The following is a 23,253-nucleotide window of genomic DNA, read 5'->3' as shown; positions in this document are numbered from 1 at the left end:
AAATCTCTCCCAAGGCTTGTGGTTGTCAAAAAGACACAAATCTTATTTTATATTTTGTAAAAAATAAGTCTTTTGAAAAAATGTTTGTATCTTTTTAGTAAATCTCATGAGAAGTTTGTAACATTTTTTAAATATCAAAGGAAATTAATGAAAATTTTGAAATGTCAAGAGAAATCTCTACTTTTTTACTAAATCCTGTGCCAAATGAATGCCTTTTGCCCTTAATTATAAACAATAGATTAAGTCAAATGCAACTTTGCATTTCTTTTTTGAAAATAAGAATTTAACTGTTTAGACTATGATGATTTTTAGGTTAACCTTGAAAATATGATATAGCGACTAAAAAAACAAAATGCGCAATCCCCCTACTTCTCTTAATGTTTCTATTTTCGTCTGCTCTCACATCTCCATTCCTCTCAAATCGGGTCAATGATATAAATTTTGTTGGAGGAGGACAAACTAGTAATGAACTTATACCACCTTCATTAATGCTAACGCAATTATATAGTTAACTTATATTTAATATATACTAATTAAATACTTAATTATTATGACGAATAGAAGGAAAAGGTTTGTCATGTTAGTTTACTAATACTTGTTTGTGCTTTTGAGAACTCATAAGAACAAATTCAAATAAATTGTGATATTTAAATGAGCAATAATAACGTATTTTGTTGTAGCAAATATGTTGACAACTACTTGAGTAAACACCTCCTTTCATTTCTTTTCAATCTTGGTTCTCTTTTTTGACTTTGTGCCCTTCCCATATATTTACCCCTTTTATTGTTGTCAAAATATGCTACACAATCTTGAAAATTGGTATATAATATATTTTTTAAAGATATTTTGTTCTAAGGTATAATCTTCAACTATTATATGCTCACACTAATTGAAATTGGTACTGACTTATTTTATACCTATATACTATATTTTTTTTTAAAGAACATTTTTGAGTAGTAAAAAAATATATTGTCGTGCGAATATTCTTACATTTCGTTTAGGAGCATAGATTTAAAGTATTAGATTTGGATTATATGAATTTAAATAAAATATTATATAAAATTATATTGAACTTATTGCTGATCCATATAAATTTATTTAAATCTTGAAATTCTTACGCTTAAACACTAATTTAATTTTAAAAATAAATAAATGAATAAATAAAATAAAGAGAGAGATATAGAAGGTAAAAATAGGTGTGATGCTATAAATGTTTTTGTGGCACAATTGGACGTGCAAAAATTACCTATTCAACATTTATTATAGTATTTTTATAATTCACAACTAAAACTTTTCATGTCTTTTCTATCTTTTTGATTGATCCCTTTTTGTTCTTCTATATTTTTTTTTTCATTTTTCTTTCTCATATGAAACTCTTAATCCATGTAGAGTGTAAAAATTCAAACTAGTGGACTTATTTTTATTAAGTGCATTGTATTTTGGGCAATATATGAAATTGAAGAAAACGGCGTCGTTTTATTGGTCTATAAGAACGAACTACCTTCGAGCCTAGCACTGTAGCTGAAGCCTTCGCCCCTCGCCCCACACCTGTGTGTGTCTCGCTCTCTCTCAAATGGGAAGGAGACAACAGCAGCTGCATGCACAGCGTGGAGTGTGGCAGTGGCGCGATGGATTCAACTTGAGAAGGATTTTATCTTCTCATAGAAGATCGTATAAGCTCCTCATAATGAGCCTCGCCTTCATAGCTCTCGTCCCTCCCATTTTCTTCCATTTCAGACTTAAGCGCTTCCATCAGGTCTCTCTCTCTCTCTCTCCTCGTTTGTATGAATCTCTAATTTAATCCAACTTACGATTTTTAATTGGCCATTGTTGATAGTAAATGTTTTCCCAAAATAGAAATTGGAATTTTTTGTAAAAATACCGAGAAAGTGGAACTTGGGATCAACTGGGGTCCAGGTTGCACAATGACGAAGTAGAGAAATTAAAGATAACTGAGAATTTAGGCAGAACTTAGACAGAGAATTATAGAAATTTGAAGAAGGAGAATGGTAGAAATTTAGATAAGGAAGCAAGGAAGCAACTACATCTACATCTAATTGCATATAAGTCATAAATTAATATAGCAGTGAAAGTGAGTTTGATCTTATGTAAGATCCCTTATGGATGAGACCCCCCGTCCCTTATACTAATTTCCGAAGAGTCCTAACCCACTAAGGAAGTCTACTGGATAAGAACAATACGAACTAAAAATAAGGACGTATTGAAACTACTACCAACATACAAGAAAATCCATTATTGGGATGAGAAGCTCTTTCTGTTATCCAAACAGGTACAAATTCTGTAACTCGACCAAGTCATTGACCCATGATAATATCTGGAATGAATGACTTTAATAGGCACCAATGCTCATCACTTTTTCCTCCTTTTGAAATAACAATCACGAAATATTTTTCCATGTTTGTGCAGATGCATTTAAGGAAGTGCAGTTGGCTGAATAATCCTCCTCTTGTTTGTGCTCATGGCGGTGATTCAACCAAAGCATTTCCAAACACAGTAGGCGCCCCAATGGCCTTGTTTGTCAAATGCCGTTGAATTCCAGTTTGGCATTTGGATCTCACAATTTGTTTATGTGCTTGGGTTATAAATTAGCCAAGTTCTACCTTTAATGAACCACTAGTTTCATGTTGCTCCCCCCCTCCCCCCCCAACCCACTTCTATAATGTGGGTTTAAAACTTTTAGGCTATGTTTGGGTCATGGAGTGGGATGAGGTGGGAATGGAATATCCATTATATAAGAAATAAGGGATATAGTAAAAAATATGTGCCATTTTTTGAAGGAAAATGATCATGTAAAAGTTGGTCTTATTTCAACTATCATGGAATACACAAGGAATAACTATTTTACCAAATATTGGAAAATTCCTATTCCTATGTTGGAATAATCCCGACTTTTACATGGTAATTTTCCTTTTAATGGCAGTGGCTCTTATTTATTTATTATTTATTTTTTGAAAATTATTATATCCATATATAGTAGTTAATTAATTCCCACCCTATTTTATTATGTGAACAAAATATAACATAAGGAATCTGTAATTTTTGTGTTCTCAAGTTTTTTGACATTGATGACAAATTTAACTATTTGAGGCCTCAACTTGTTCTGCAAGTCCTACATTGACGATAATTATGTGATTTGATATAATTTTGCGTATGTGATTTGTTATCATCATATGCAATGTTGTAGATGGCTGCATATCTTATTGCTCTTCGTTCTCAAGTCGACTGCATTGAGGTAGATGTTTCTCGTTCTGCAGATGGGGTCTTGTTCGCTCTCCACGACAGGTACAGTAAAGCTGTCATCTTTCTAGAGAACATTTCACTAGTCCTCATGTGTTGATTATTTGTGGATTACCACTTTAACTAAAAGCTTAAGCTATTAGGTTGTTGGCCAACAATATATGTCAAGCCTTAACACTCCCCCACATGTGCAGGCTGACAGCACGTGGAGAGATAAACACATGATAGATAATACCCACTATAGGGAATATAATAATTTTTTAAACATCATATAATAAACATAAGCAACAAGACTAGATCCTAGGAGCTCCTAGTAACTAGCTCTAATATCATGTTAGATTACCAATTTACCTAAAAGCTTAAGCTATTAGGTTGTGGGCCAACAGTATTTATCAAGCCTTAGAAGCTTTTAGGTAAAATGGTAATCTAGCAATATATATCAAGCCTTAACAATTATCATCTAGCATCACTGTAATCCCTTTTTCTATTGAAACTAAATTTGTTGCACTAAAATGGATTTTCTAATCTAAAGAAAATATTTTATTTCTACTGTACTGAAATTGTATTATGATGGTTGCACAAGTTCTTAGTACTTGTTATGGACAACATGCAACTAAAAATGGCTCCATAATGCAAAACTGTTTTTGGGCTAGCTTTCATCAATTTTGTTAGTTAATCACATTTTTGGAGTTGAAATTAGATGTTGCACCCAAAATCACCTCCAAATCCATTTTGAATCAAAGATAATTTTCACTAAGTTGTTTCAAGTTAGAATCGAGTAATCTTACACTAGAATAACCTTTCTTCCTGCAACAACAGTCTAACAAACAAAGAAAACAAGCTACTATCTACTCCAAGTAATTCTAGGTCTAACCCCATCCTTTACTACCACCAACGTTGGTTAGTTCCCACGCCTACATTGCATGTGTCCAAACATCTTAATCCTTGCCTTGTATGATTTTCTAAGAGTGCTATGCCCAACTCACCATGAATATGATTCATTCCTTAATTTATCTTTTGAAGTTTTATCACTCATCCACCTTTAACATTCTCATTTCAACAACTTAGATTTTGGATATGTAGCTTCTTAGTTGGCCAACATTGTGAAGCATCTAGCTTAGCTGGTCTAATAGCTGCCCGTAAATCTTTCTTTATAATTTTAATGATATTACTATTCTATGATCGCAAAACACGATTGAAGCACTTTTGCATTATCTTCTTCAATTTCTCTCTTGCATAAATAGATCCAAGGTATTGAAATGCAATTAATTTATTGACCATCAGGTTCAATTGCTTGACGACCCCTCATCATATCTTATTTCATGATTTTCATAACTTTTATTAGTTTATTTATGACTTCATATTGCTTTAGATGTTTATAAAAGAATTTTAACTAATAACATGTGCGAATAATTTAAATTATTTGCATATGTATATACATGGATATACCTGCATATATTCATGTATTGAAAATTTTAGATTATCGTATATTGGATGGCTTTCATTCTCATACTCACCGTCGTTCATGCTTTCTGCTCGAGGTTTTTTTGGTTTGCTTTGATAGGTTTGTTTAAAACTAGATATGGAGGACAACATCCACAAATCATTTCAGATGAAAAGAAGAACTTCCAGTTTGCAACTGAAAAGGTTGGGATAGGAGGTTTTGTTTGACTGAATTGCAGCTGGTGGATAAAGGTTGCTTTATTGGCTGCTAGATGGGTATGCAAGTGTATCTCTTTAGTTTTATTGAGATTGGAGCAGATCATTTGTTAGAGGAAGTTCAACAGGGTGCAATATTTGGTGGTGATTAAATCAAATCAGGGGCGACTTTCTGAAATGAGACAACAATCAAACGAAAAGGGTTGATCCTTACTCTCGAGCTTCTGAAAGGGTGCGGTTGGCAAAGGTATATGTAAGTGTTGCAGGAGATTGTGTTAGGAGAAGACGAGCAAGTCACAAGCAGAAGTTGTGGCTATGCCTTCAGGATTCATTACTGCCAAAGCTGGAAGGAGGTAGTATCCGGTAGTTCAGAGGCTGGTGGTTTAGGAGGTTTTGGGGAAGCTAGGGTTTGTGAGGAGGAGGAGTGGTTGCATGTGTGGCCGAGAGTTGAGTGTGTTTGGAGTGGCTTGGGCCAGGGATTCTCAATATTACAGTACATTTGGTGCAGTTATCGTGAAATAAGCCAGGTTTTTTTATGGGAGATTTGGCCCACTTGCCGGCAATAAATGGCAATAGATGTGTTCTGCCTCAAATTAAGTTTTCTAATACACAAGGAATTCGTCTGTCCAGAATGGGACTGCCTCCGCTATGTGATCTTAGCAGCCCCATGTAGCTGTCCAACAGAAAGTGAGGACCCAATATACCAGTGGAGAGGGTGTAGCATATATCACAGCAGATTGGGAGTGTAGTTGAGGTTCGTGCAGCAGAGCATTTTGGAAAGGATGGGTGCAGAAGGTCTGGTTTCAGGCAAAGTGTGCAGGTGGAGGAGAAACAAAATTATGGCACATCCTTGGCGAGAGTTGTTAGTGCATGTGGGCATCATGAGCTATTGTCTAGTGGGCCAAGAGTTGTTAGTGCATGTGGGAAGATGAGTTCACCTTCCCTGTATTCTCCTTCCTTCATCAGCATCTTTTTCTTCTTCCTCTCTTCTTTCTCTCCCTTCTTGGCTCCTTCTTCTCTATTCAGCTCCTAGCCCCCAACTCTCTACTGTCTTCTAATTCTATTCTGTAATTCTGCTTTGCTGTTTCTCTCTCTCCCTCTGTACTTCTGTAATTCTCCTCCTCTCCTTATTTTCTTCTCTTCTTCTCTTAATTCTCTCCCATAAATCTCTCTCTCTCAAGTTTCTTTTGCTGTCCTACATCGGGTATGTTTTGGACATGAGTTCTCCAGGGTGCTCCTATGGAGGATGGATGTTGTATGGAAGTTTCAGGGAAGGGAAGTGCAGATGGAGGTTAATTTTGTTGCTGATCAGGTTGGAGATCAAGATGGTGCAAGTTCTAATAACATTAAGGCGGGGATGGATGGGGTGACAAAACCTCTGGTTGCAGGAAAGTCAGTCATACAACAGATATATATTTGTCAAGGGTAGAAGGGCATGGAAAAAGGAACTTAGTTGAGACTCGAGAGGCAAATCAGTGCAGAAGCAAGGGCATGCAGGTTTTTGAAAACACGTAGTGATGGCTGTTTTTACATAGCTTTCAAATGGATTGATTATAGATTCAACAAAAATGGTTACTGAGGGAAATGGTATTAAGGAGAAGAAGATATGGGGTGAAATAACTGACGAGGAGAGTGGCCTGGATAGTGATTCTGATGTCATGGAGGGTTATGTATAGATGAGGTTCCTGAAGAAAATAGGTTTGGATCAGAATCTTCTGATTTATTGGGTGGTTTTTTCTATAAGCGTCCATATCCAATGAATGATTTAGAGGGAGTTTCTGTTTCGGGGAATGATGGAGTAGGCAAGGAAAGAAACAAGATTGAGCAGACTGAGGGTGGCATTTTGCTTGCCCTTGGGTCTCGCTTTCAACAATTTTTGGATAAAATGGGTTTGTTGTTAGCTGAGCTGGAAAGAAGTCAGTTTGGGTGGCGGTAAAAGCAAAGCTAAGAAGGAACAATGGGAATTTGCAAATCTGCAGTGCTATATTAGCTTTGATGGAAAAGGATTGAGAAGGGGTGTTCTTAGGTAGTGTTTGTTGAGTCATTTTTTGACGGCGGGCAGTAATGCTCTCTTCTTTTGTTTTCTTTATTGAGGATTTATTGTCCTCTATTGTTTGTATTCTCTTTCTATCTTCATGTCTTATTTTTTATTTGAAACAATTAGATAATTTTTTGGTATTGTAACAAGTATAAGTGCATAAAATTCACTGTTTTTATTAAAAACCTAATTTTGTAAGTTTTTCATCAAATTTTCATACACACACACACACACACACACACATACATATATGAACAATAATAAATTAAAATTTTAAAAACGATAAAAAAAGGGCATCTCGGTGCACAAAGCTACCGCTTCCCCGGTTTAATTTTAAAAAATTAAACCAAATAAATCTGTTAATGGTGCATGTGGAAACTAATTTTCCTGGGGGTGTGTGTGAATTACTTGCCCAATTGAAAAATCACTCTTTGTTTGTAAATTTGTATTTCAATGGTTTTTTCATATGATTTATCACAATGAATTCTTGCTCTAAGGAGAGAGAAGAACACTTAATAACCTTTAAAAGTGGACAAAATAAAAGTTAAATAGAAATATTCTTAACTAGGAGGGCAGATCATTTATCATGCAAGGATTGTAAAGTTATTCTAGGTGAAAGCTTAAGCACACAACATAGAGTCCTAGTGTTAGATATATGTATTAAAAAATGGAAGAGAAAGGAGAAAACAAACCAGTGTAAGGGCACTAGGTGGTGGAACCTAAAGGGAGAAAATATAATAAAATTTAAAGATAAATTGATCAAAGATGGTGATTGGACTATAGATGATGGGATAGATACAAATACTCTTTGTAGTAAGATAGCTAGCTCTATTAAAAAGATAGCAAAATATATTTTAGGTGAACTAAGGGGAAGATTCTCGAGTAGTAAAGAAAGTTGGTGGTGGGATAAAGATGTCCAAAAAGCCGTGAAGACAAAGAATGTAGTATAAAATGTGGCAAAAATGTAGAAACATGAATAAATTTGAATAGTATAAAGAGGCGATGAAAGACGCATAAACGGCCGTTAGTGAAGATAAACATAGATCATTTAACAATTTGTATGATAGATTAGATACAAAAGAAGGGGAAAAAGATGTATTTAAACTTTCTAGAGCTAGAGAAATAAAGAGTAAAGACTTAGGTAATGTAAAATGTATAAAAAGTGAGGATGATGGAGGGTTAGTTATATAGATGAGGTTTGTGAACAACTTGATTTTTGATAAGATTCTTCTGATTTATTGGGTAATTTTCCTAGAAACCTCCATCTCCAACGGATGATTTAGGGGAAGTTTCTGTATTGAAGAAAGATGGAAGTCTTTTTTTCAACAATTGTTGGATAAAATAGGTTTGCTGTTATTTGATCTAGAGCGGGAGGAAGTCTGTTTGGATGGTGGTAAAAGTAAGACTAAGGAGCAGCGGGAGTTTGCTAATTTGCATGATAGATTAGATACAAAAGAAGGGGAAAGAGATATATTTAAATTTGCTAGAGCTAGAGAAAGAAAAAGTAAGGACTTAGGTAATGTAAAATATATAAAAAGTGAGGATAATATTGTCTTGGTAAAGGAAGAAGACATAAAATAAAGATGGCGAAATTAATTTAGTAAGCTATTTAATGAAAACCAAATAGAAGACTTAAACTTAGAATTGACAAATTAGGAAAAAATTAAAAATATGAGATTTATTTGCAAGATTAGAGTTAACAAAGTTAAGTTTGCACTAAAAAGGATGAAAAATGGAAAAGCTATAGGAATGGATAACATCTCAATTGAAGTTTGGAAATGCTTAGGTGACGATGAAATTATATGGTTAACTAATTTATTTAACACAAATATAAAAAAAACTAAGAAAATGCTAGATGAATGGAGGAAAAGCACTTTAATACCTATATACAAAAATGATGGAGATATTCAAAATTGTAATAACTATTGTGGAATTACACTTATATGATGAAACTGTGGGAAAGGGTAATTGAACAAAGGTTAAGGCTAGAACAAAGGTCTCAGAAAACCAATATGGTTTTATGCCTAGGAGATCTACTACAGAAGTTATATATCTTTTAAAAAGATTAATGGAGGTTTAGGAAAAAGAAGAGGGATTTGCATATGGTATTTATTGATTTAGAGAAAGTGTATGATAGGGTACCTAGGGAAGTTCTATGGTGGGTTTTAGAAAAAAGGGGTGTATGTAGTAGGTATATTGATGTCATTAAGGATATATACGATGGAGTAATGACTTGTGTAAGGACTATAGGTGAAAAGACTAGAGAATTTCCAATCACAATAGGTGTACGTTAAGGATCTGCTTTGAGCCCTTATCTTTTTTCTTTTGTGATGGATCAACTGACAAAGAGTATCCAAAATGAGGTGCTATGGTGTATGTTATTTGTAGATGATATTGTATTGATTGATGAAACTAAGGGTGGAGTAGAGGCTAAGTTAGAATTATGGAGAGAAGCTTTAGAGTCTAGAGGTTTTAGGATAAGTAGAAATAAGACAGAATTTATGAAATGTAATTTCAATAATAGTAGGAGGAATATTGGAGATAAAGTTAAACTTGATGATGTAGAAAATAAATAGCACTTGTAGATTTCGATACTTTGGATCTGTTATGCAAGCTGAAGGAGAAATTGAAGAGGATGTAATGCATAGAGTTAAAGCAGGTTGGGTAAAATGGATAAGTGCTTCAAGTGTGCTTTGTGATCGCAGAAAACCCTTAAAATTAAAAGGAAAGTTTTATAGGACGACTATAAAATCAGCTATTTTATATGGATCAGAATGTTGGACAACTAAGAAACAACCTATCCAAAAAGCAAAGGTTGCTGAGATGAGAATGTTTGGATGAATGAATGGTATAACATTGAAAGATAAATTAAAAAATGAACATATTCGCTAGTTAGGCATTGCTCTTGTAGGAGATGAGATAAGAGAGGGGTGATTTAGATGGTTTGGGCACTTGCAACGTAGGCCATATAGTGCGCCAGTGAGGAATAGTGAGTTAGTTATTGTGAGGGACAGTAAAAGGGGTAGGGGTAGATCTAAAATAACTTGGAATGAGATAGTAAGGATTTAATAGCCTTGAATTTGTAGAAAGAAATTGTCCATGATCGCATAAATTGGCGGAAAATGATTCATGTAGCCGACCCCACCTAGTGGGACTTAAGACTTATTGAAATTTATCATATTTATCATTTTATTTATGCAGTGTTTAGCAAGTAGTAACTACGATGGAAGGCACTGAAAAGGGGTTTTCTTAGGTAGCACTTGTTTGGGTGGTGGGTGGTACTATTTTAGGTTTATTTTTCTCATTTCTTTTAGATTTCTCATCCTGGTTTGTTTGTGTTCTCTTTCTTTCTTAATACATTCTTTTTATATCATATATATATATATATATATTATTTAAAGGTCATGAAAGCGAAAAGTTTACAATTTCACCTAAAAGATCCTTTAGCTTGAGCTCAAGAAGATTGTAATTTTTTTTAACACTTAGGCTAGGGGTCTATAACAAAATTCAGATTATTATGAATACCAGATTAAAATGACTGGCATTTTTATTATTAATAATTGGAAAATTTCTTTTTTTTTCGAACATAAAGAGCATCTAGTTGTCATATGAGCCTTTGTCAAGATAGATCATGTATGCTGGAAAGTTTATAGCTTCACCTAAATGAGCCTCTAAATTTTGGATTGAGGTTTAAAAAGATTTTTTTTTTACTAGCATGCCATATTCCTGTGAAAATTGATGGATATATTATTGTTGATTCATGTTAAATTATAATTATCATATATTTTCAACTAAAGACTTTTGTTAAAGGTTTGGGATTTGATTCTCATATGACACAGGCAGGGATTTGCAGCGGATGTCTGGTAACAGCACCATTAGAGTTGGGCACTTGAGCATGGGAGAGGTGAGATATTGCTGACTTGCTCAGAATTTCAGTTGATAGTTAGGAATTGGCTCCTTTTTAGTTAAGGCTTTTTTACTGTGTCTTCAGCTGCACTTTGTTAATGCAGCTCATAAATTTAATTACACCAGTATGTTAGCCACATCTACTGAATGTGAAAAATTAGAATTTTGGAAAATAGGCTAGTGGAACATCACGTCTTACGATTGATCAAATCTTTTGAACCATCATAGACAGATATATGTAATGAATAGAGATGTTTGTGTGCATGTGCCTCTGTGATTGTTACATGGAATGCTGTACTTTTTGGTTTGTGGTATTTTTCTGGGGATAGGATATGACACTTAGCATTGTACGTGGTGCATAGGGGGATATTTGATTTGCTATATTGGGTTGTTATATTCTGTGAAGAGCTTATTCAGGTCATTTGCTTTCTTTCTTGTTTTCTTGGGTTTCTTAAGTCTTTGCGCATTGTGTTAGAAAGTAATTTCTATTAGTAGGAATTTATTCTGCACAATCTTAGGATAACTGAAGCAAACAAACAGCTAACAGGTAGGATTTCTTGTGTTAGCCCATGGTTTTTGGATGAAACAAAAACAGCCTAAATTATTTATATCGCTATTGAATTAGTTTGTATAAATCACTAGGTGAATTAGAGCATATTCTATGTGATGCTCACATCATAAATAGGTCATCAGCTAGAAAGTAACAAAATGTTGACTTGCCTTGCCCAGGTATTTTTTTATGGGGGTAATCATAGATCTTATCACTTTTTTAAGACTAGGTTAAATTATCTTCTTCCTTTGCTTGATTATGTCGTCTTTCTTCCTGTCGTAATGATTTTTCTTCTTTTCTTCCCGTTAGGAGGGATGCTTTTCTCGAGACTTCATTTTATTAGGGATTTGAATGATAGAGAACTAGAGGAGCTGTCTTCTTTATTCATTTTACTGGAGGGTGGTCATTTCTCCAGGAGTGATTATAGAGTTTGGTCTTTGGACACTTTGAGGCATGTAAATCTTTCTTATCTTACTAAGATTGATGTGATCTTTCCTCTCATTTGGAGGCTAAAGTTCCTTCTAAGATGGAGACTTTTGTTTTGTTGGTGGCCCTTAATAGTGTTAACACCAACAATTTGCTGCAGAGTAGGAGGCCCTCTAAAGCGCTGTTGCTGGATATGTGTCTTATGTGTGGAAACTTTTCTGGGGATGTGTCTCACTTGTTCATTCATTGTTCTTGGAATTTGTGGAATTCTCTTTTGGATGCTTAGTGAAATGGTTTGCCCAAAACCAGTGTGAGATCTGTTGGTTATGGGCAGCGGAAGGATGCTAAAAAGTTGTGGAGATGTGCTCTTAATGCTGTATTGTGGGGAATTAGCCTGGAAAGAAATGCTAGAATTTTTTCAGGGAAGAGTTTTTCTGTGGGATTCATTTGGGACAGAATCTGTTAATTTGGCTTCTCTTTGGGCTTATAGTGCTGTCTGTTTTAAGAGGTTCTGTTTTCAAGATATCACCTGAGATTGTAGTGCTTTATTAAGATGAGGTAGTTTTATTTTATACTTCTTTTGTTAGAGAACAAGAGAACTTCTTGTTCTCCTTTTTTTTTTTTCGTATCTTTTCTCCTGCTTTTTAATAAAGTTTTTTTTTTTTTTTCTATCAAAATCCTTTTTTTAGGGAAAAAAGGTATTCTAATTTCTTCTTCTCGTTTCATTCTTCCTCTTCTTTTATGTACTCTATATAAGATTCCTGTTGCTGTGGCAGAGACCAAGAATTGAGCATTTTCTGAGGGATCATCTGCTTAGTTGGAAGTCGTCAGTTGTCCAAAAAATGAGGGGGGGAGGGGTGAGTCTTGGTAATTTGCTGTTTAAATACATTTCCATGAAGAAGAAGAAACATCCCAAAAAAAAGACACCCTTTGAATCCGGCTGCAAAAGATTAAACCGAAGTCAAGTGATCTCTCTTTTTCTCCCCAAACCCAGACCAAAGAAAGTCACGCATCAGCCTCTCAAGAATCCTAGCAATACTCTTAGGAACTCTAGAAAGAGAAGAAATAAATGGACATGTTGGAGACAGAGGCACTAATGAGGGTAATAGATAGGAAGACCTATTTTTGTAATTACGCTTTTCAATTTACTCAACATTTTTAAAAGCCCCTTAATTTCTTCATAATTCTATTATGTATTTGGGGATGTTCAGCATATTGACTTGTTTGTGGTTTGATTATATTATCAAAGATCACCAATGGGATTGAATTATTTTCTATACAAATTACAAGGCTTTAATTTGATTTTCTGTTGATGGCTGTGAGAATTTGATCATGTGTGTGTATGTTTATGTTATTTTGGGCTTCAGTTTTAATATTTGTGGCATTATAGGCAAACTAAAAGCATTATTGACACAGGAACAGGTATAGGACTATAGGTTCATAAATGTTATCTTTAAATGAAATGAACTTTCACATTGATTTGGGCATCTTTCATGCAAATGGAATCTCATGAATTATGTTGAAATTTGATATGGTTTTTTATTTAGCATTGCTAGTTTGTGTTATCTGATATTTATATTAAACTTGTTAAATTCTGTGTATATATCCAGTCCCACTAAATAGTGGAACAATTATGGAACATGCGTAAGTTATGTTGTTGAAAAAGAATAATTTAGTTTGTGATTTAAGTTAGATTCATTAAATTCTGTGTATATTCAGTCCCAGTAAATAGTGGAACAATTACGGAACATGCATATGTTGTTGAAAAAAAATAATTGAGTTTGTGAGTGCAGATAAAAGATCTAGAAGCCGTTCATAAGCTTGCAGTGGATTTCCATGATAAAAAATTTCCTAAACTCGAAGATGCTTTGACAGTAAGTCAAGGATTCACTTGAGTAACTTCTGCGCCTCTTTCTCCCTTTCTCCCTCATTTTATATCTGATGTCTTTTCTTGCTATTGGACTTATGATAGAGCACACTATCAATATCGCTGACCTTTAAGGGGCAGCTGTATCTAGGACCACATGAATAAGTTTCACAGCACAATTGGTTGCTCTCTGTCCATATGTTGTTTTTTCCCTCTTTCTTATTCTGTGCTCTTTATTTAATTTTTCATTTTCTTATTATGCTTCTAATGGATGTTCTTCAGTTGATATCAAATTCAGTTCGGCAGGTGATTCTAGATGCAAAAGTTGGCCCCCCCTCGTTTGAAAAAGGACTTGCAAAGGATATTCTTTCAATAGTAAGTTTGTTTTTGCTTTCCTTTCTATACTTTGTACATTTCACCCAGACATGCTAGAATGTGCATGTGTTTATTTTTCACGACTTTATCAGTTATAGATGCTTGCTGTAGTGTGTAAGTGATTTCTTGCGCCAATATAAAATTAAGTCTCAAGAATGTGAAGAATAATCAAAAGAATGTGAGAAAGCCAAAAGATTTGGAAGGTCAATTTTGTTGTTATCATTATGCAATTGACTTATTTTTACATTTAATATATTCATTTGTTGATGCTTAAATGTCATGTCGTGTCCATGCCTTTTTGGATTTTGCTGCATCATCGTGCCTATGTTAGGTCATGTCAAGTTCTTGTGTGCTTCTTAGGCTAAAGTTTCTACAATTTTTTTTTGTATTATTGGCTATTTTGAGTTATTTATATCATTATCATTATTATTGTTAGATTAATACTTTACCTAAAAGTTTAATTTGTTAGGTTGTGGACCAACAATGTATATCAAGCTTTAACATTCACTAGGCAAAGCATTGGTGAACAAATTTACTAGATTTTCACTTGATTGGATCTGCTGAACGTCTATATCATCATTCTTCTGGAGTTCTTGTGTATAGAAGAATTTTGTAGAGATCTGCTTCGTTTTGTCACCTTTTATGTATCCTCCTCTCAATTGAGCTATACATGCGGCGTTGTCTTCACATAAAACTGTTGGAATTTCATTGATTGATTGAAGACCACAATTTTCTTGGATATGAAAAATCATTGATCTGAACTACACCATTCTCTACTAGCTTCATGGATAGCTAGTATTTCAAAATGATTGGATGATGTTGCTGTAATTGTTTGCTTTACCGAATCCTTTTTTTTTTTTGAAGAAAATAAGTTTCTTTAAAATTTTGAACTTTGAATTGTATACCCATGAAAGAAATGTTGAAGTTGATACACACATGATAGATAACACCCATTACAGGGAATGTAATAAATTTTTTTAAACACCATATAATAAATGCAGACAACGAGAATAGAACCCATGACCTTCTGGTAACCAGCTCTGATACCATGTTAGATTACCACTTTACCTAAATGCTTAAGTTGTTAGGCTGTGGGCCAATAATGTATATTGAGCTTTAACAATTACTATACCTATTAACATTAAAGAAGTATATAACAATAAATTTGTCGAGATAACTACATAGCACTCCTTGTGAATTCCATGTGCATGTTTTGTGCGCTGTGAGGAGAAGAGATTTTCTTAGTCTTATTGACATGATTGTCAAAAACTTTCAGACATGATTGATAAACTTTGGCCCCCGTGAAAGGATTTGAATTGAATGGATTCATTTTAGACTATTATGCACCGTTAAAACACCATATGGTGTTTGTTTGTGAATGCGCTTTTCTAACTTTTTATTTTCCTGAAAAACTTTTTGCACTCTTTGAGATTTGCAGTACTTTTGCAGGTCAAGAGAACAGGGTGTAGAAATTGCCTTGTGTGGGCTAAAAGTGACAATTTAGCAAGGGACATGATTAAGCTATCAGCTGATGTGATGGTGAGAATCTGATTAACTTTTCCATGTTTGGTCAAATGCCTCTCTCTCTCTCTCTCTCTAAGTATCCAAGGGGAAATTATGCTTTCCATTGTTGTATCAAAGTGAAGGACTTGGCCGATTTAGGCCAGTGCTTGAACTGAAGCATCATAGCTACAGCACTTCAGAGTTGTACGTGTGCTCCACTGAGGAAGTCAAGGGTGTGTGTACTATTGACTTGCCCAATAGGAAATCTCTTTGCTCTTCTACGTTCTGCATGTCAAATATTTTGTGAATGGCCGAATGAATTGGCCTTGAGTGCTGTATATTATATATAGACTTTACATGAATGCTATACATGGAAAGTAAATAAGGTCTAGCATGATTCTAGCCCTATACAAGTAAACTATAATCTATCAAGCCCTATACATGTAAATTAATATATGCTTACTGTACAAAATAATGAATTGAAATATAAGGAAATAAATGTGGGCTGAAGTAAGGAAAAAATCTTTTGCTTTATTGCTTGCTGTTCTGTTGACAGCCCCCCTCAAATTGATGCGGGTTTATCAACAAGCATCAATTTGCTACTTAGGAAGCAATGTCGATGACGAGTGAGAGCCTTGGTGAAGATATCCGCAATTTGTAATTCAATGGAAATGTGTGGAAGAGTGATAAGACGAGCTTCAAATGCTTTATGGATAAAGTGACAATAGACTTCAAGATGCTTCGTCCGCTCATGATAGATAAGATTGGTCGTGATCTAGATAGCACTCGTATTATCGACATGTAGAGGTGTAGGATCAGTCTCAGAAAAATCTAGCTCAGCAAGCGAGCCTCGAAGCCAAATAATTTCAGAAAAAGCAAGAGACATCGCTCGGTATTCAGATTTTGTTGATGACTTCGAAACTCTGTCTTGATTCTTACTCTTCCAAGAGATCAATTCATCACCTAAGAACACACACCAACCAGTCATGGAGCGACGTACATCCACACAACCAGCCCAATCAGCATCGCTATAAGCAGCAAGGAGAGTAGAATTGCCTGCAGGGAAGAATAAACCATGGGCAAAAGTGCCTAAACATAGCGTATGATCCCAAAGACAGCAGCCAAATGAAGATGACGAGGAGTCTGAAGAAACTGGCTAACTTGCTGTACAACAAAAGAAATGTCTGGTCTAGTAATGGTGAGATAGACAAGACTACCTACCAACTTCCCGTATAAATTGGGATCAGCAAGTAAGTCACCCTTCTCTTTGTGAAGCTTGACATTTAATTCCATGGGAGTATCAACAAAAGTACCCTTCCAAAGGCCATCTGTGGCCACCAAGTCACTAGCATACTTATGTTGATTGAGTGAAATGCCTGAGGGACTATGATTCACCTCAAGACCAAGAAAATATGTGAGAAACCCAAGATCTTTCATATGAAAGGACTCTGAGAGATGAGTCTTGAGCTGAGCAAGTAAGGCAGAATCGGAACCAACAATCACAATATCATCAACATAAACCAAAAGAACAACAATACCCATGTCTGATTTCTGAAGAAACAATGAGGTGTCATAGTTGCTCAGCTTGAATGAAAATTGTAATAAAGTGGTGCAGAATTTATCAAACCAAGTCCTCAGAGCTTGTTTGAGACCATAAAGAGAATGACGGAGCTTACACACATGCGGAGTCGGAGAGGGAAACAAGCCTGGGGGTGGCTTCATATAAATACACTCTTTAAGATCCTTATGAAGAAAAGCATTCTTGACATCCATCTGATGTAGTGGCCACTCACTGGAAGCAGCAATAGTCAGAATCGTACGAATAGTAGTCATCTTAGCCACAAGAGCAAAGGTCTCTTCATAATCGACACCATATTCTTGATTATTCCCAAGTGCAACAAGGCGAGCTTTGTAACGATCCAAATTTCCATCAGATCGGACCTTGATTGAGTAAACCCATTTACAATCCAGAGGAACAATGGTGGTAGGACAAGGCTCAATGTCCCAGGTATGATTGGCCTCTAGAGGGGCAATTTCTTCCTGCATAGCTTGTCGCCAACAATCATGTTTGGTAGCGTGTGAGTAGGAAGTGGGAATATCTAAATTGGACAATGCAGCAGTAAGAGCTGAAACAGAGTTACCAGAACTTGCAGAGGGAAACCCATACCTGTCCGGGGGTACAGACACTCGAGAAGAGTGACGTACCAAAGGCTCTGGAGGTGCTGCAGCTAACTGAATCTGGAGCGTGGTAAGATCAGATATTGGATGAGCTACTGGAAGAGACTGTGGGTGGGGGTGCTGCGTATACACAATACCTGGTTTAAAACAAGAACTGACTAGATGAGGATCCAAGAACTGCTCCTCAAAGGAGGGGAGAATCACAGTAGGAGAGGAGGGTATAGAGGACACAAGAAAGAAATGTTGATTTTCAAAGAAAATAACATTCCTAGAAATGCGTGTACGATATAATGTAGGATCATAGCAAACAAATCCCTTTTGACACACATTGTATCCCAAGAATGCACATCGAACAGATTGAGCAGATAATTTATGTCGCTCATGAGGAGGTAAATGAACAAAACATACACAACCAAAGGTACGAAGGTTATCGTAACTAGGTTGCTTAGCAAATAAACAGAAATAGGGAGACTCCATAAGTTGGACTTGAGAAGGTAAACGATTAATTAAGTAATAGTTTTCAGAGCCTTAACCTAGAACAAGGATGGAACAAAGGATTCCGGTAAGAGAGTACAGACCACATCTAGGAGATGACAATTTTTCCGTTTGGCTACTCCATTCTGTTGGGGAGTAGCAGGACATGAACGTTGATGAATAATGCCTTTAGAAGCTAAAAATGCCTGAAACTCAGTAGACACATATTCACCACCAGAATCTGTGCGTAATATCTTAATAGAGGCAGAAAATTGATTGTCAACATACGCTAAAAACTCAGTGAAAGTATGAAAAACCTTAGATTTAGAGCGAACAAAGTAGGGCCAAGTAAATCTACTATGATCATCAATGAAAGTCACATATTATTTAAATTTTTCATGTGAACTAACCGGGGAAAGTCCCTAAACATCACTATGTATAAGCTCAAAACACTGAGAAGCTATACTAACATGCAAAGGGAAGGGAAGAGTTTTGCTTTTACCAAGTTTGCAAGAGGTACACTCAAGAGATAAAGAAGAACGTTCTTTATTACCAAGTAAACCAGAGTTCAATACATGAGATAAGATATGAGTATTGGGATGACCTAAACGATGATCCCACACCATATCAAGATTTGAAACATTATTACAAGCAAACACTTAATAGAAGAAACTGGAGAACGTGCTGGAACAGGAAAAAGTAGTGGAAACAAGCGCCTCACTTTAGGTCCCTTCGCGATCGGCTCCCCCGTTACCTAGTCCTACACAACACAACCATTACCAGAAAAATTAACAGCACAATTGTTATCAACTAATTGACCGATAGAAATAAGATTTGTGGGAAGTTGAGGAGCAAGAAACACATTAGTGAACTTAGAAGAGGCATCTCCGACAATTGGTAAAGAACTGCCATTGGCAGTCTGAATAGTAGATTGACTTGCGTAGGGCCGAACATGACACAAGTAGTGGGATTATTTGTCGTGTGATTAGAGGCACTTGAGTCCACATATCAGAGATTAGTAGAATTGTTACCTTGGAGCCCCATTGCTGATAATGCCGAAATTAGCATCTATTGCACCATTTCGAGTGTGCAGTAATTCGTTGAAGGAGGTGCAGGAACAGAGAAGTCACATGAAGAAGAGTTAGGGGCCGCAAAAGTCACTGTGGGGGGGGGGGGGGTACACTAACAGAAGTCTAGAATGCCTGGGCCTGGCGATTTTGCGGGCGGATACGACATTCTTTGATAATGTGACCCTTCTTGCAATAAGAGCAGAATATCTTGGAACAATGAGCAGAGATATGTCCAAATTCTTTGCATAAAAAACACTGCAAAGTGCTAGAATGCGTAGGCTGTCCTCGTTGTTGAGCAACATAAGCCACAGGGACAGACCTAGAGCTACCATGAGATTGTGATGAGTAACTTAAGTACTAAGCCGTTGTTCTTCACGAAGTAACTCACCAAAACAAACATCCAGAGAAGGAACAAGAGAGCGATTTAGTAGAGACGAACAAACATATTCATACTTGGGGCGGAGTTTCATAAGAAATTGATCATGACGACTAGTCTCATGAAGAAATTGAATAATGGGAAGAGAAGCCATAGGAACATCCGCAGTAACCAGATCAGAATATTCATTTCAAAGAGTCAGAAACCCTGAATAATAGTCTTGGATGGAATGATTCTCATGTTGAAACATGACAATCGCATGCTCTAACTAAAAACGACGGGCACCGTTATCTTGATAATATTTTGTTTTTAAGTAAGTCCACATGGATTGAGCGGTGCGATAAGGTCGCTAGTTGGGGACAATATGTGGCTCAACTGAGCTAAGAAGCCAAGAGATAATCCAAGCATCAAGCACAGCCCATGAAGGACAAGCTGCGGACTCCTTGGATTTATCAGGATTGGGTGCACAATCTGTACGATCAATATGACCCCAGAGATCTTTTCCCTTTATGAAAAGTTCAAACTGAAAAGCCCACGTAGAATAATTGTTGCCCGTAAACTTGACACACATAGGTGTGGAGTCCATGCTAAATAATGGAGAAGATTGAGAAGACCAAGAAAAAAGGACTGTGTCGAAAGAAACAGACCACCAGAAAATCTAGAAGGCCAAAATAAACAACGCAGGCACAAAGAAAAAAACCAAGAACAACCTTCCTGCACTAAAAATTAAATTTTGAATAAAAAAACTGCACTAAAAATCAAATCTTGAACCCAAAACAGCAACAGAAAGCTGTTGCCTGCTTGCCGAGAGTCGCAAACAGCAGCAGAAACTTGAGAAATAAGTGGCAAACCAGAAACCTGCTGTGCCTGCTTGCCGAAAGTGACAAGCCTGCTTGCCGAGAGTCACAAACAGCAACAGAAACTGGAGAAATAAGTGGCAAACCAGAAACTTGTTCTGCCTGCTTGCCGAAAGTCACAAACAGCAACAGAAAATTGTTCTGTTTGCCGAGAATCACAAGGACATAAACTGGAGGAATAAACGGCAACCCAGAAACCTGCTGTGCCGACAGCCACGCAGCCACTGAAGTATCGAAAGAACAGAGAAAAATTCCAGAAGAGAAAACAAAACCACAACAGCCACGAAACTGAGAAGACAAAAAAAAATCGAAGGGAAAAAAAAACTAGCAGTCGGCTGGCTCTGATACCATGTCAAATATTTTGTGAATGGCCGAATGAATTGGCCTTGAGTTCTGTATATTATGTTTAGACTTTACAAGAATGCTATACATGGAAAGTAAATAAGGTCTAGCATGATTCTAGCCCTATACAAGTAAACTATAATCTATCAAGCCCTATACATGTAAACTAAATATATGCTAACTGTACAAAATAATGAATTGAAATATAAGGAAATAAATGTGGGCTGAAGGAAGGAAATAAATCTTTTGCTTTGCTGTTTCTGTTCTGTTGAGACTGCATAGTCTGCAGGTTTAGGCCCATGGAAAAGTACGATATCTATTTTAAAGAGATTGTATGAGTTCTTGCTGGAAGGTGCAAAGTGCATCACTAGGATAAAGTACTAAAATCTGGGACCCTTTGCCTGTTGATTAATTATACAGACATTAATTGTCTGAAGGAATCAATTAAGTGCATCACTAGGATAAAGTACTAAAATTTGGGTTCCTTTGCCTGTTGATTAATTATACAGAAATTAATTGTCTGAAGGAAACAATTAAGGTTCTGAATGAATCAAGGGAAAGTTGGAAGAAAGGATAGGAAAAGAATATAGGAGGTAGATCAACTTTCCATTTTATTTTCTATAACAAACTATTATGAAATGAAAATTTAATCAAGACAATCTGAAAAAACAAAAAAAATAAAATAAATAAATAAGTCAAAGATTAATGACATGTAAAATAAGAACTGGTTGCTATAAGTTTGATTTTCTTTTTCATTTTCTTTGATATCTAAACATGAAAAAGTAGATCCCTTCATGATTTTTTTCTTCATGATTTGCAAGTTGCAAACAAAGCCTAAGCTTTTTGGACTCTAAATGCTGTTGTTCTATAGCTAGTGTTGGTACAAAAGCTGGGCATCTTAGCATTTGGATTGTTTCCTCCGCACTTCACTGGTGCAATATTGTTTTGATTTTCTTGCAGGTAGGCTACATTGTCATGAGGGATCCTTCAACTGGAGCTAGGTCCAATTTATTGAGGATGAAAAATGCAGGTGTTGTTGGCGTCTACCACCCATTAGTTGATGAAAAGCTTGTGAGAATATTGCATGGGTATAAACTCAATTAGAAGCTTCTCTCTTGAGGAATACTCTCGAGAAATAGTTACAGAGGATGGCCCCTCCACATAGGATTTGAGACGATCCAATCATATACTGACATGTCAAGTTCAACCATGTGTTAGCAAGTGGACTTATTGATTGGATGTCCCTTGGGACCCTCCGCTCTGAAGACCAAGCTCTCTCCATTTACTAACATATTGTTGACATGGCAACATAGAGTTCCATGATCCCAAATCCAACATGGAGGGCTCATCATTTGCAAATATTTCTCTCTCTCTCTCTCTCTCTACATGTGTGAGACCCTTGGTTTTAATTTCTAACAGGAGGAATAAGATGGTGTATGCCTGGACCGTCGACGATGTTGACTCCATGCAAAAAATGTTGTTTCAGCACGTGGATGCTGTTGTTACAAGCAACCCCAGTCTGTTTCAGAGTCTTATGCAAGATATGAGAACTCAGTGTCTTGAGGAAGGCTTTTCTGTGTCTTGATCATACACATTTTGTTTTAATTGTATTCCTTGCCTGGACTACGAAGCTTTTAGTGTTCCCCTTATGGGGTGTTGGACATTTGTCAGTTAATAATTTTTGTAATCCTCAGGTGCTGTTGCTGTATAGGAACCTCATTTATATCACTGGGTCTTAAAAACTTTTATCCCTCCTTTAAAGACGTTGATGGATCTCTGTAGGCATAAACTCTTTGAATTTGTAGCTTCACTGTTGGAAGAATGTGTATGCAAGTGCATAGCGTTTATAAGCTTATATGCAGGTTTTTTGCAGGTGGACCTTATAGGGGGGGAATCACAAAGAAGGGGAAATATCCTTTTGTTATACAGCCAACTTCAAGATGGAACCAGAATTACATGGCTAACGGATGGTTAACCAGATTTTTGTTTTCTCATGAGTTGAACATGAGTTATCACCCCCAATTAGAGGTCATTGTGTTAAGATTGATGGAGCGCGAGTTAGCATTCTCGTATGCGTGATGTTCTACTTGTTTCTCTGTTCCCTTGTGAATGTTATTTGACCCTAAAAATTAGGACTCTTTTAAGAAGTTTTGTTCTCAGTTATCATCCTTGTCACTAGGAAAAAAATTTGAGTATGACAAAAAAATAGAAACAAATGACACGTTTTACATCTCTCTCTCTCTCTCTCTCAAAGACACACCCACCTTTAAAAGAGAAAGCTATTTACAACCCCACCCTCAAGCATCCTTGCTCAAACAATTTTTTTCCTTACAGCCTCACCTTTAAGCATTCTTACTCAAATAATTCTTTTCCC

General features: G+C 36.0%; 1 protein-coding gene across 6 annotated transcripts; it reads left to right on the top strand.

Moving 5' to 3' along the window:
• The first annotated feature begins 1,515 nt into the window (after positions 1 to 1,515).
• On the top strand, positions 1,516 to 22,734 carry LOC131161351 (glycerophosphodiester phosphodiesterase GDPD4). 6 transcript variants are annotated; one of them, XM_058117055.1, is made up of 9 exons: positions 1,516 to 1,756; positions 2,428 to 2,514; positions 3,206 to 3,303; positions 10,799 to 10,859; positions 13,631 to 13,711; positions 13,987 to 14,079; positions 15,529 to 15,618; positions 21,840 to 21,967; positions 22,299 to 22,734. In XM_058117055.1, the coding sequence occupies exons 1-9, from the start codon at positions 1,574 to 1,576 to the stop codon at positions 22,462 to 22,464; spliced, it is 987 nt and encodes a 328-aa protein (XP_057973038.1). In that variant the 5' UTR covers positions 1,516 to 1,573; the 3' UTR covers positions 22,465 to 22,734. The 6 variants fall into 6 exon arrangements, with proteins under 6 accessions (XP_057973038.1, XP_057973041.1, XP_057973040.1 ...); XM_058117058.1 differs by having other exon boundaries at positions 1,518 to 1,756; positions 21,840 to 21,909; XM_058117057.1 differs by lacking the exon at positions 2,428 to 2,514 and having other exon boundaries at positions 1,518 to 1,756.
• Positions 22,735 to 23,253: the final 519 nt, after the last annotated feature.

The sequence above is a fragment of the Malania oleifera genome, chromosome 8 (genome assembly GCF_029873635.1).
Source record: "Malania oleifera isolate guangnan ecotype guangnan chromosome 8, ASM2987363v1, whole genome shotgun sequence".
NCBI lineage: Eukaryota > Viridiplantae > Streptophyta > Magnoliopsida > Santalales > Ximeniaceae > Malania > Malania oleifera.
This window is presented reverse-complemented; position numbering and strand designations above follow the sequence as displayed.

What these genes read in the sequence shown, in the direction of transcription:
- LOC131161351 (XM_058117055.1), top strand. Translation starts at nt 1,574, where the DNA reads ATGGGAAGGAGACAACAGCAGCTGCATGCACAGCGTGGAGTGTGGCAG. An exon ending in TTGTTCGCTCTCCACGACAG is followed by an intron (nt 3,304 to 10,798) that starts GTACAGTAAAGC and finishes TGACACAGGCAG; the next exon opens with GGATTTGCAGCGGATGTCTG. An exon ending in AACTCGAAGATGCTTTGACA is followed by an intron (nt 13,712 to 13,986) that starts GTAAGTCAAGGA and finishes GATGTTCTTCAG; the next exon opens with TTGATATCAAATTCAGTTCG.